This window comes from Ascaphus truei, chromosome 23 (genome assembly GCF_040206685.1).
Source record: "Ascaphus truei isolate aAscTru1 chromosome 23, aAscTru1.hap1, whole genome shotgun sequence".
Classification (NCBI taxonomy): domain Eukaryota; kingdom Metazoa; phylum Chordata; class Amphibia; order Anura; family Ascaphidae; genus Ascaphus; species Ascaphus truei.
In genome coordinates this window covers 3064573-3076202 of record NC_134505.1, presented here as the reverse complement: position 1 = coordinate 3076202, position 11630 = coordinate 3064573, and the positions used below count along the sequence as shown (strand labels likewise).

The 11630-nt window shown below is 46.4% G+C and overlaps 1 protein-coding gene across 1 annotated transcript; it reads right to left on the bottom strand.

Annotated features, from left to right (window-relative positions):
- Positions 1-2989: 2989 nt before the first annotated feature.
- On the bottom strand, positions 2990-11630 carry LOC142473069 (keratin, type I cytoskeletal 17-like). The gene is made up of 8 exons (XM_075580230.1): positions 10993-11630; positions 8381-8463; positions 7503-7659; positions 6648-6809; positions 5793-5918; positions 5437-5657; positions 4984-5054; positions 2990-3661 (listed from the first exon to the last, which is right to left on the bottom strand). The coding sequence occupies exons 1-8, from the start codon at positions 11536-11538 to the stop codon at positions 3555-3557; spliced, it is 1473 nt and encodes a 490-aa protein (XP_075436345.1). The 5' UTR covers positions 11539-11630; the 3' UTR covers positions 2990-3554.

Below are 11630 nucleotides of genomic sequence, written 5' to 3'. Positions count from 1 at the left end.
AATCCTGTATCACTCACAGAATCCTCCATCCTCTCTTTTATGGCTATACACCCCTCTGCCCCTCCTTACATCTCACTATACTCTCCTCTGCCCCTCCTTACATCTCACTATACTCTCCTCTGCCCTCCTTTCATCTCACTATACTCTCCTCTGCCCCTCCTTACATCTCACTATACTCTCCTCTGCCCTCCTTACATCTCACTATACTCTCCTCTGCCCCTCCTTACATCTCACTATACTCTCCTCTGCCCTCCTTACATCTCACTATACTCTCCTCTGCCCCTCCTTACATCTCACTATACTCTCCTCTGCCCTCCTTACATCTCACTATACTCTCATCTGCCCCTCCTTACATCTCACTATACTCTCCTCTGTCCCTCCTTACATCTCACTATACCCTCCTCTGCTCCTCCTCACATCTCACCCTAATATCTCACTATACTCTCCTCTGCCCCTCCTTATATCTCACCCTAATATCTCACTATACCCTCCTCTGCCCCAACTCACATCTCACCCTAATATCTCACTATACCCTCCTATGCCCCTCCTCACATCTCAGCCCTAATATCTCACTATACCCTCCTCTGCCCCTCCTTACATCTCACCCTAATATCTCACTATACCCTCCTCTGCCCCTCCTCACATCTCACCCTAATATCTCACTATACTCTCCTCTGCCCCTCCTCACATCTCACCCTAATATCTCACTATACCCTCCTCTGCCACTCCTTACATCTCACCCTAATGTCTCACTATACCCTCCTCTGCCCCTCCTTACATCTCCCCCTAATATCTCACTATACCCTCCTCTGCCCCTCCTTACATCTCATCCTAATATCTCACTATACCCTCTTCTGCCCCTCCTTACATCTCACCCTAATATCTCACTATACCCTCCTCTGCTCCTCCTTACATCTCCCCCTAATATCTCACTATACTCTCCTCTGCTCCTCCTTACATCTCACCCTAATATCTCACTATACCCTCTTCTGCCCCTCCTTACATCTCACCCTAATATCTCACTATACCCTCCTCTGCCCCTCCTTACATCTCACCCTAATATCTCACTATACTCTCCTCTGCCCCTCCTCACATCTCACCCTAATATCTCACAATACCCTCCTCTGCCACTCCTCACATCTCACCCTAATATTTCACTATACCGTCCTCTGCCCCTCCTTACATCCCACCCTAATATCTCAAAATACCCTCCTCTGCCCCTCTTTACATCTCCCCCTAATATCTCACTATACCCTCCTCTGCCCCTCCTTACAACCCACCCTAATATCTCACAATACCCTCCTCTGCCACTCCTCACATCTCACCCTAATATCTCACAATACCCTCCTCTGCCACTCCTCACATCTCACCCTAATATCTCACTATACCCTCCTCTGCCCCTCCTCACATCTCACCCTAATATCTCACTATACTCTCCTCTGCCCCTCCTCACATCTCACCCTAATATCTCACTATACCCTCCTCTGCCCCTCCTTACATCTCACCCTAATATCTCACTATACTCTCCTCTGTCCCTCCTTACATCTCACCCTAATATCTCACTATACCCTCCTCTGCCCCTCCTTACATCTCACCCTAATATCTCACTATACCCTCCTCTGCCCCTCCTTACATCCCACCCTAATATCTCACAATACCCTCCTCTGCCCCTCCTTACATCTCACCATAATATCTCACTATACCCTCCTCTGCCCCTCCTAACATTTCACCCTAATATATCACTATACCCCCCTCTGTCCCTCCTTACATCTCCCCCTAATATCTCACTATACCCTCCTCTGCCCCTCTTTACATCTCACCCTAATATCTCACAATACCCTCCTCTGCCCCTCCTTACATCTCACCCTAATATCTCACTATACCCTCGTCTGCCCCTCCTTACATCTCACCCTAATCTCTCACTATATCCTCCTCTGCCCCTCCTTACATCTCACCCTAATATCTCACTATACCCTCCTCTGCCCCTCCTTACATCTCGTCCTTAATTTCTCACTATACCCTCCTCTGCCCGCCTTACATTTCACCCTAATATCTCACTATACCCTCCTCTGCCCCTCCTTACATCTCACCCTAATATCTCACTATACCCTCCTCTGCCCCTCCTTAAACCTCACCCTGATCTCTCACTATACCCTCCTCTGCCCCTCCTTACATCTCACCCTAATATCTCACTATACCCTCCTCTGCCCCTCCTTCCATCTAACCCTAATATCTCACTATACCCACCTCTGCCCCTCCTTACATCTCCCCCTAATATCTCACTATAACCTCCTCTGCCCCTCCTTACTTCTCACCCTAATATATCACTATACCCTCCTCTGCCCCTCTTTACATCTCACCCTAATATCTCACAATACCCTCCTCTGCCCCTCCTTTCATCTCACCCTGATCTCTCACTATACCCTCCTCTGCCGCTCCTTATATCTCACCCTAATATCTCACTATACCCTCCTCTGCCCCTCCTTACATCTCAGCCCTAATTTCTCACTATACCCTCCTCTGCCCCTCCTTACATCTCACCCTAATATCTCACTATACACTTGCCCGACTCTTGCGTTCTGCTCAAGGATGTCTTCTCTCTGCCCCTTTTGTATATAAAGCCCTATCCCGCCTTAAACCTTTCTCACTGACTGCCCCACACCTCTGGAATGTCGAGAGAGCATGACCTGAGGTCGGGACTATCTCCAACAGACTGGGGATGGAGTTATCCCGGACCTTAGGTCATTCCGCTTCTGAAGCACCTACAATCTAAGCGGCTTTGGCCGTTAAACCGGGCGGTTTGTCACTTTTTTTTAGAAGCGGTTTAGAAGAAGCGGTTTGCGATAGAGAATAGGGGTTTTTCTCTCACATTTCATTCCGCTACTTCTGTACATGTCAAACCGCGCGGTGTGGCAGTGACAACGTTCGGAGCTACTACACTAGAACCCCTGTGGGCGCCAAATAGTACAAAAATGTAGAAAACAAAATGTTGCATGAATGCCATGTAGCAAAGCTTTATTGCAGAGTTATCAAAAGAAAGACCCGTCTTCATTGACAACAATAGAGCATACCATATAGTTTGACAGCAAGAAAAGGAGACAGACATATAGGCGGATGACCTGTTATATCTTTAGCATAACATTTCACAATCTCATTGAATAGATGGGTGGGCATCGGTAATAAAAGAGATGTCTTGGGACATTAATCATTGATAAGTTGTAAATTGTATTAGCTAGGAAAATCAACGCTGTAACAATGTATCGTTTGGCTCAGAAACCCGTGAAACGTTAATCCCACAGTGCATTGCAATCTCCTTTTTATTCTGCAGTGCCACCTTGCTTTATTTTGGGTGCACCAAGCTGTGGCCGATTTGTAAAAAGTTAGGTAATTGGACTGGTTATAGCTAAAGAGAAGGGTGGAAGGATATTAGGCAATCCCACCAGATAATCTTCAGACGCACAACACTTCAAGACAGAATCACCCGTATAACTTCAAGAGTGGAAGAGGAGGGGAGCAGTTAGACTTTGTTTTTGCTGGAGGGTAACAGGAGACAATTATTTTCTGTATCCAGACTGGTGTTGTTGCTCACGAGAAGAGATCAGCTTCCCATCGCTGAGGTCCTCAATGCGTGATCTGACATGGTACGAAGATGTAGAGCCTCCTGAGAAAAGGCAGAGAACATAGCCCTGTTACGACACACACACTGCTTAGCAGATGGGACCAATAGGTCAATGAGTCCAACTCTTGTAGTAGGGTGACGGTGATGCACACTGAAACACCGTATGACTCATCGAGCCTACCCCTCCAATTATAGGATGACAAACTACCACAAGCTGGAACGAACAATGGCTCATCAAATTTGTTGTGATGACGGTGGCAAAAAAAAATAATCATTTTAGCCGTATGAGTTTCTTACTTGATGTGGGGGAAAAAAAGGGGGAAAGAAAATAATAGGTCGTTTTTTGGGAATAGCAATAGTTTAGAGTGTAGAAGGCACAAGGCTCTTCTTCAGGTCTGGCAATGGTACGGCAAGTGAGCGATTATATGTACAGTAGTTGGTAATATGATGGTGGGAGTTGGGAGAGGATGTGCAATTGAGGTACATATGTTCTTGATAGTTAGGTGTGAGACAAGTCAAAGGGGGATTAAGTGACGGGTGCTATTGAAATATAATTCAGCTACAGACAAACTGGAGTCAGGGATCAAGAAGCCTGGAAAATCCGCATCCACACAGATACGCACATAGTAACGTGTGGAGAGGGACAGAGGAGGACTATGGGACGGTTCCTATTATAACATGATGATACTACAGACACACACACACATATATGTACACATATATATGCGGGGGTATGGTGCTAATGTGTCGCCCTTTAGAGCAGGAGTGGCCAACTCCGGGTCATTAATGGCTACCAACAGGTCATGTTTTCATGATACCCCTGCTTCAGCACAGGTGGCTCAATCAGTGGCTCAGTCGAAGACTGAGCCACTGATTGAGCCACCTGTGCGGAAGCAAGGACGGATCGAGCCACTTCTGCTGAAGCAAGGACTGATTGAGCCACCTGCGCTGAAGCAGGGACTGATTGAGCCACCTATGCCGAATCAGGGATATCCTTAAAATCTGACCTGGTGGTGGCCCTTCAGGACTGGAGTTGGCAACCCCTGATTTAGAGAGACTTGCGGTCTTGGAGTATATCATGTTACCCACAACTGATATATATATATATACACACACGCATACATACAAATTCACATATATATTGACAGTGCCAGAGAGAGAAGGGAACTATAGGGCATTAATACCGTCCCTCCCTACACTGGCTGGTACTTTGTGTATTAGTTGCGATGAACCTGTCATTCTACACTAGACCTGAGCAATGACAAAGAGTGAAGGAATTTATTCTCATACAGGTTGTCCCTCCCACTGCGGGTTGAAAACTGACACTGAATCTTCACGTAAACTGGTTATGTGACGCCCCGTACCTTGTTTATCCGACTGAGATCCGGAGGAATAATTGGAGGATTGAAACTGATCAAAGGGAGCTTTTGGGATCCTGCAGGAAACAGACACACAATATGTAGTCACATGAAAAAATATGACAAGTGACATACATGCATATCATATGTCATTACATAACATGCAATATTTACTGTGCAATTACACTATGTTGGGGAAACTGGGGATGGACAAAATAACGAAATACTGTAGCTACTGTAAGAAGAGGCAGATAACAGAATAAAATGTGTAATGGTCGAATGAAGGGGAGAAGAAACAGATAGGTAATGGAAACAATTATGGGAGAACAGAGACAGAAAGGTAGATTGGTTGATAGAACAGCAGATGACAGGTCTACAGGTGGATGGGTATAGACAGCTGTGTTTCAGATAGCCCTCAGCACAGGCCAGTATATTTGCCACTTTTTAGGGTCCACATACAGGCTGCTCTGCCCATCCAGCAGGTTGCGATATGTGTTAATCTCTTGCTCCAGACGGGTCTTGATGTCCAGGAGAACCTTGTACTCGTACGACTGATTCTCCATCTCGCAGCGAATCTCCGACAGCTCCTCCTCCACCTTTCCGATCAGGGCCTGGAGCTGAGATAGCTGCATGCAGTAACGCCCTTCTGTCTCTGCCAGCGTGCTCTCCAGGGAAGCTTTCTGTTATGATAAGAAAGGACATGGAATTGGACCGGAGACCATTCAGAAGCACCAGTCCCAGTCCCCTGTCATAAGGAACCGTTCATAGCAACACAGGTCATCAAGTGTTAGATAGGAAGGACAAAGGCAATGTACCATGCTGAACTGCGTCTGCAGGTCAATTTCAAGGGTCTGGACAGTGCGTCTTAACTCGATAACCGTGGTGTGAGTGGTCTGGATCTCCTGGGAGTTGCTGGACAGATGCTGATTCACCGCCTCTGTCTGAAAAAGGGACACACTAATGAGATTGTACTTCTTCTACAGTGTGGTCAGCACAGAAACAAGGTCAGCCATTGCTAATCCGAATCTATTGACCATATCACTATTATTTGTACTATCAATAGTAATCTGTTCATGTACAGCCCACCCAGGCAGAGAGCACATTACAGGATAGGCGTACAAACGAAGCTTACCATTTATGTTATGGTGGAAGACTGTTTCCTGGTCAAGTTGCGTTTCCCATCGAAAGTAAAATAGCGAGCTGCCATGGTGTGGTTATATTTGAGCTAACTGTATTTGATAATGTATCAGGGTACCATGTCATCCCACAAACGTTTATTTGTCACATTTTTACCACATACAATAACATCGGCACAATCTAATTTTGGGTAACATTGCCAGACTAAACATGTACCTTCTAAATCAGGGGTGGCTAAATCCAGTCCTCAAGGGCCACCAACAGGTCAGGTTTGAAGGATATCCCTGCTTCGGCACAGGTGGCTCAATCAGTCATTGACTGAGCCACCTGTATTGAAGCAGGGATATCCTTCAAACCTGACCTGTTGGTGGCCTTTGATGACTGGAGTTGGCCACTCCTGTTCTAAATGTTATGATATTTCGGCTACTGTGCCCATAATGAGCTACAACGAAAATATGATGGAACATGTTTTGTGCGCAATGGCCTTATGATGGGCAGTGACCAGGTATGTCTGTTACTAGAAACAAACTCACCTTGTCCTGATACGTCTTTTCAATCTCCTTCTGGTTCTTGGCAATGAGAGACTCGTAGTCACTTCTGAGGTCATCCAGGACTTTCTGCAGGTCTATCCCCGGTGCTGATTTCATATCTACATTGACTGTGCCACCAATCTGTGCTCTCAGAACCTTCATTTCCTGCACATACAACAAAATGGTACCACTGAAGCCATGGTGTTCCCTTAGAGCTACATACATTTAAATACAAATATAGGATTAGCGTGAATTTCAAAAATCAATAATGAAACATTACGGATACAGTAATAAGTATTGATATTTCACAGTGTATCCCAAAATATGAATGAGGAAAAGAGACTTGTAATGGACCAAAACCCAACCACAAAAGCATTATTCTCTCAAGCAAAAGCCACAAATTATGGCTTTACATGTGTTAGGTATGTTAGGTATGTATCCCCCATTGATTTGATATCTATTTTGTGTATATAATGTAATATAATGTATAACCTTGTTCACTTAATGTAACTATGTGTGTGTAACCATGTATTTGTCATCATAACCCTGTGCCCAGGACATACTTGAAAACGAGAGGCAACTCTCAGTGTATTACTTCCTGGTAACACATTTTCTATCTTGAGACCATTCCTTCCCTATCCCTCCATGAGGTGGTGATGTTGCTTCCATTATACAAGATCATAGCACCTCGTAGAGGGAAACTAAAGTAGTACTTTGTATTTGATACTCTACACATTTTTGGCAAACTGAGCATGCTGCATTGTAAATTATTACTGGATTGCTGCCAGGTTCCATGTTAGTCTAGATGACCTAACTTTTGGCTGGTGTTTCCAATTCAGCACCTGACTTGAGCTTTACCTCCTCATGGTTCTTCTTTAGAGCAACCAGTTCCTCCTTCAGCATCTCCAGCTGGGACTCCAGGTCACTCCTGCTGAGAGTCAGCTCGTCCAGCACCCTCCTCAGGCCATTAATGTCACACTCTACAGACTGACGCAGAATCAACTCATTTTCATACCTATACACCAAGCAGAGAAGCACACGGTTACTTACTCATTGTCCATCACATACCTACACCAACCGGAGGGAATACAGTTAGTGGAAACCCCTATTCCATATTAGGGGTTTGGTACTCATGGTGGATGTGGTTCTGGTTCTTCTCTGCATGCGGTTTTGGTTCTCCTGGTAGGTGTGGATTTGGTTCTCCTGGTGGATGTGGTTTTGTTTCTAGTAGTGAATGGGGTTTTTATTATGCTGTGGTTGCTGATCTGGCACTGGTAGTGAATGTGGTTTTGGTTCTGCTGGAGGATGGGGTTCTGGTTATTCTGTGGGTGTCGTTTTGGTGGTGGATGTGGCTCTGGTTCTGCTGTGGATGTGTTTTTGGTTCTGGTAGTGAATGTGATTTTGGTTCTGCTGGAGGATGGGGTCTGGGTTATTCTGTGGTTGTAGTTTTGGTGGTGGGTGTTGCTCTGGTTCTGCTGTGGATGTGTTTTTGGTTCTGGTAGTGAATGTGGTTTGGGTTCTGTTGGAGGATGAGGGTTTGGTTATGCTCTGCATGTTGTCCTGTTTCTGGGGTGGATGTGCCTCTGGTTCTGATTCTCATTTGGATGTGTTTGTAGTTCTGCTTTTAATGTGGTTTTGTGTATGCTGGTCCCTGTGGTCTTGGTGGTATCTTTGGATTGGATTAGATGGTAACTAGTGGAGTCATCACATCTGCAAATGCCTGGGTCTCTACTCACTTCATTCTGAAGTCATCAGCTGCCAGCCTGGCATTATCAATCTGCAGGACCACCCTGGCGTTGTCAACTGTGGCACTAAAGATCTGAAAGTAATACAAGGAATGAGTCTCACTCACTGGAAATCAGCCATTTGTACGACCTGTGGTCTCCTTGTTCGTAGGCAGGACATTCCCATTACAGTATCATTGTTTTGTTCTGAACCTGATGAGCTTTTAAAAAAAGCCGTGACCTATACAGTATATACACAGAACAGAGGTGCCCGCTCTCTCCCATTGTCACTGCAAGTCCCCCCTGTCTCTCACACACTTTCCTCTTCCCACTCTATCTCCCTCTTCTCTCACTCTTTCCCCCCCCCCCCCTTTCCCAGCCTTTCTCCCCCCCCCCTTTCTCCCACTTCTCTCCCTTCTCTCTATCACTCTCCCACCTCTTTCACACCTCTCTCACTCTTCCTCTCTTCCCCCTCTCTCACTCACTCCCTTTCTCTCACTCACTCCCTTTCTCTCACTATCTGCCTCTCTCTCCTCTCTCCCTCTCTCTCCTTAAACCCCCCCCCCACCTCTCTCCATCTCCACCCCAGCTCTTTCACTATCCCCCCCCCCCCTCTCTTTGTCACTTCCCCTCCCTCTCACTCTGTGTCCTCTCACCCTACTTGTGGTGTGGAGTCCATCCACGCCCTACCCGGCACTGGAAGGGGGTCCACCGAAGTGGCCAAAAATGGAAAATGGTGGGGTCTAACTTCTGGGATCGGAGCGCTGGAGCAGATGTCCCTACGCTCCCCCCCTGTCGGCAGGCCTGACATAGGACAAGTGTATATTTATAGCTTGCTGAAAAGCTAGACATTGTTAAAAGGTATTTGTCATATAGGGACGGAGGGTGGGGGGGGGGGACAGGATGGAGATGAAATGATAACCAACGTCTTGCATTGGTCCAAGGATGAAAGAAAACCCTCAGAAGGAAAGGTATAAAAGTTCTTCCCATCTTGGGGTAGAGTTGCTGTCTACCACACCGTAATGACCAAAGCGTGGTGAATCCATACTACACAGTAAGGGTTTTTTCTCTTAGTGTTTGAAGGGGCTCGCCTAATATTTTGGGCTCTACGTTCTCAAAGCAGAAGAATCCCGATGTGCACAGACACAATGTAAGCACATCGAGCACAGTGTCTGCCTAATCCGTTACAAGGGAAGGATCAGGGATGGACGAACCTTGAAAGGGAGTAATATGCTGCCCCCTCTCGCTCACTGCCTTTCACTTCACACTGCAGAACATGCCTGTCATTAGCAGTGAGTTTTTGAAGATCGTCAGCTAACATTCTGCAGCTCAGCCGTGGGACAAAATAGATCCGCATCTGGCTTGTCTGCTTTCACAAAGACCCTAACACTAGCAGACATACATACTTTACTTTCTCTGACTGAAGGGACCTTAAAGGTAAGGGCCATTTAAAAGAGGTTTGAAGCAAGGGAACACTGGAGCCCAAGCACGTCCATTTCAGCTCCGGAGACCCCTTGCTTCCCGAGATACCTCCGTAGGGGGAGCAGCTCAGATCGGGCTATTTGGGGCTAACAAAATGGCGGCCAGTAGCCGTGACGTCATCACTTCCTATTGGCTCACGTGACGCGGGACATTTAAAAGGCAGAGAGATACCGGCGGCTCCCCCTCCGCAGGTGCTACGAGGAGCGGTCACAGGATCGCGATTTGCCGGGAGGGGACACGGCCTCTCCAGCAACCGAAGGGTTAAAGTAGCAATCCGCTCTACTCACCATAAATAACAAATGACTCCTTTCTTTTTAATATTGCGAAGTCCCTGTTGTGGCTGTTTTTATCACGCCCACCCTTTTTCAATTGTGTGGTTGATTTTCGGAGATATCCGTGGCTAGAATCTGTACCTCCCTGGGAGGTTAAAATGGCAGCCGCCATTCATAACAGGGGTTGTCATGGTAACAGTGGATGCCAGTGAAATCATGAAAACTCAGCAAAAAAAATGATTGTGCAAAAATGTAAAGTTAGGAAATTAATATGAACACAACACAGACTATCAGGTTAATGATATGACATCTTTTTTTTGGGGGGGGGGGATTTCTGTTTGAAGCTTGCAGGTCTCAACTAGGGCAGAGGTACCGAATAAATCTCTACTCACAAGTTCATAATGCATTATCCTAATGAAAGGTCCATATGGATCTGAAACGTGGTCCCTCCTCTGTTCATGGCTGTCACATTACATGGAGAATTGTATTAGGAAGTTGCGAGTAGAGATGTAATTTGTACCTCTGTCTTAAGAGGAGACCTGCATTTTGAAGAATGTGTTTGTCTATGTTGTGTTGACTGCACAAGCAGGATTCTCCTCACCTTAAACTGTTTCCCTGCACTTTGGAACTGTGGATGAAGCTTGCACCATCAATATTGTTATACTATTTTCATTGGTGTTATATCTTTTCTACTCTTAAGAACATGTTTGATGAGGCATAGTTTTTTTTCTGTCTCATCACGCTTAGGGAGATATGGGAGATATATAATTATATGCCATAGTTGTTTTATGTCTCCACGTCATTATGTCCCAATTTCACCTAAACATTTGTATCTAACCAGGAGATTCCTTACAAAGTGATGTCACTCACCTTTTTCTGCAGCTCATCAATTGTTTTGTAGTAGTGGCTGTAGTCTTCGGCAGGGCGAGGACCATGAGTCTCGTACCAGTGGCGGATATTCTTCTCGAGCTCAGTGTTGGCCTCCTCCAAAGATCGCACCTTGTTCAGGTACGTGGCCAGACGGTCATTCAGATTCTGCATGGTCACCTTCTCATTTCCGGAGAGAAGCCCATAGTTGTCGTCTCCGTACCCAAAGCCACCTCCATGGCCACCCCCAGCTCCAAAGTGGCTGGAAGATGCAAAGCCAGATCCACCACCAAAGCCAAGTCCACCAGCAGCTCCCCCACCATGCCCACTGTGCCCACCTTGCCCACCATATCCACCACCTCCACCACCACCCCCACCATACCCACCCATCAAGCCTCCATAATTGCTCCCACACCCTGCTCCACCACCATATGAACCACCCCCAGAGCTATGCTTCCCTGAGGACACCCTAATGCTGGAAGATCCATGAGTTGAGTGAGATGAGCTCCCTTTCCCCTTGACCAAACTGGACCCATATCTAGAGCTCATAGTGAGAAGCAGAGAAAGAATGGAAGCAACGTGCCCAAGAAACGTCAACTGCTGGATCTGAAACTGGTCCACAGAAGTGTCGGATCACTGGT

What these genes read in the sequence shown, in the direction of transcription:
- LOC142473069 (XM_075580230.1), bottom strand. Translation starts at nt 11,538, where the DNA reads ATGAGCTCTAGATATGGGTCCAGTTTGGTCAAGGGGAAAGGGAGCTCA. An exon ending in TTGATGAGCTGCAGAAAAAG is followed by an intron (nt 8,464 to 10,992) that starts GTGAGTGACATC and finishes TATTACTTTCAG; the next exon opens with ATCTTTAGTGCCACAGTTGA. An exon ending in CTGGATGGGCAGAGCAGCCT is followed by an intron (nt 5,055 to 5,436) that starts GTATGTGGACCC and finishes TGTTTCCTGCAG; the next exon opens with GATCCCAAAAGCTCCCTTTG.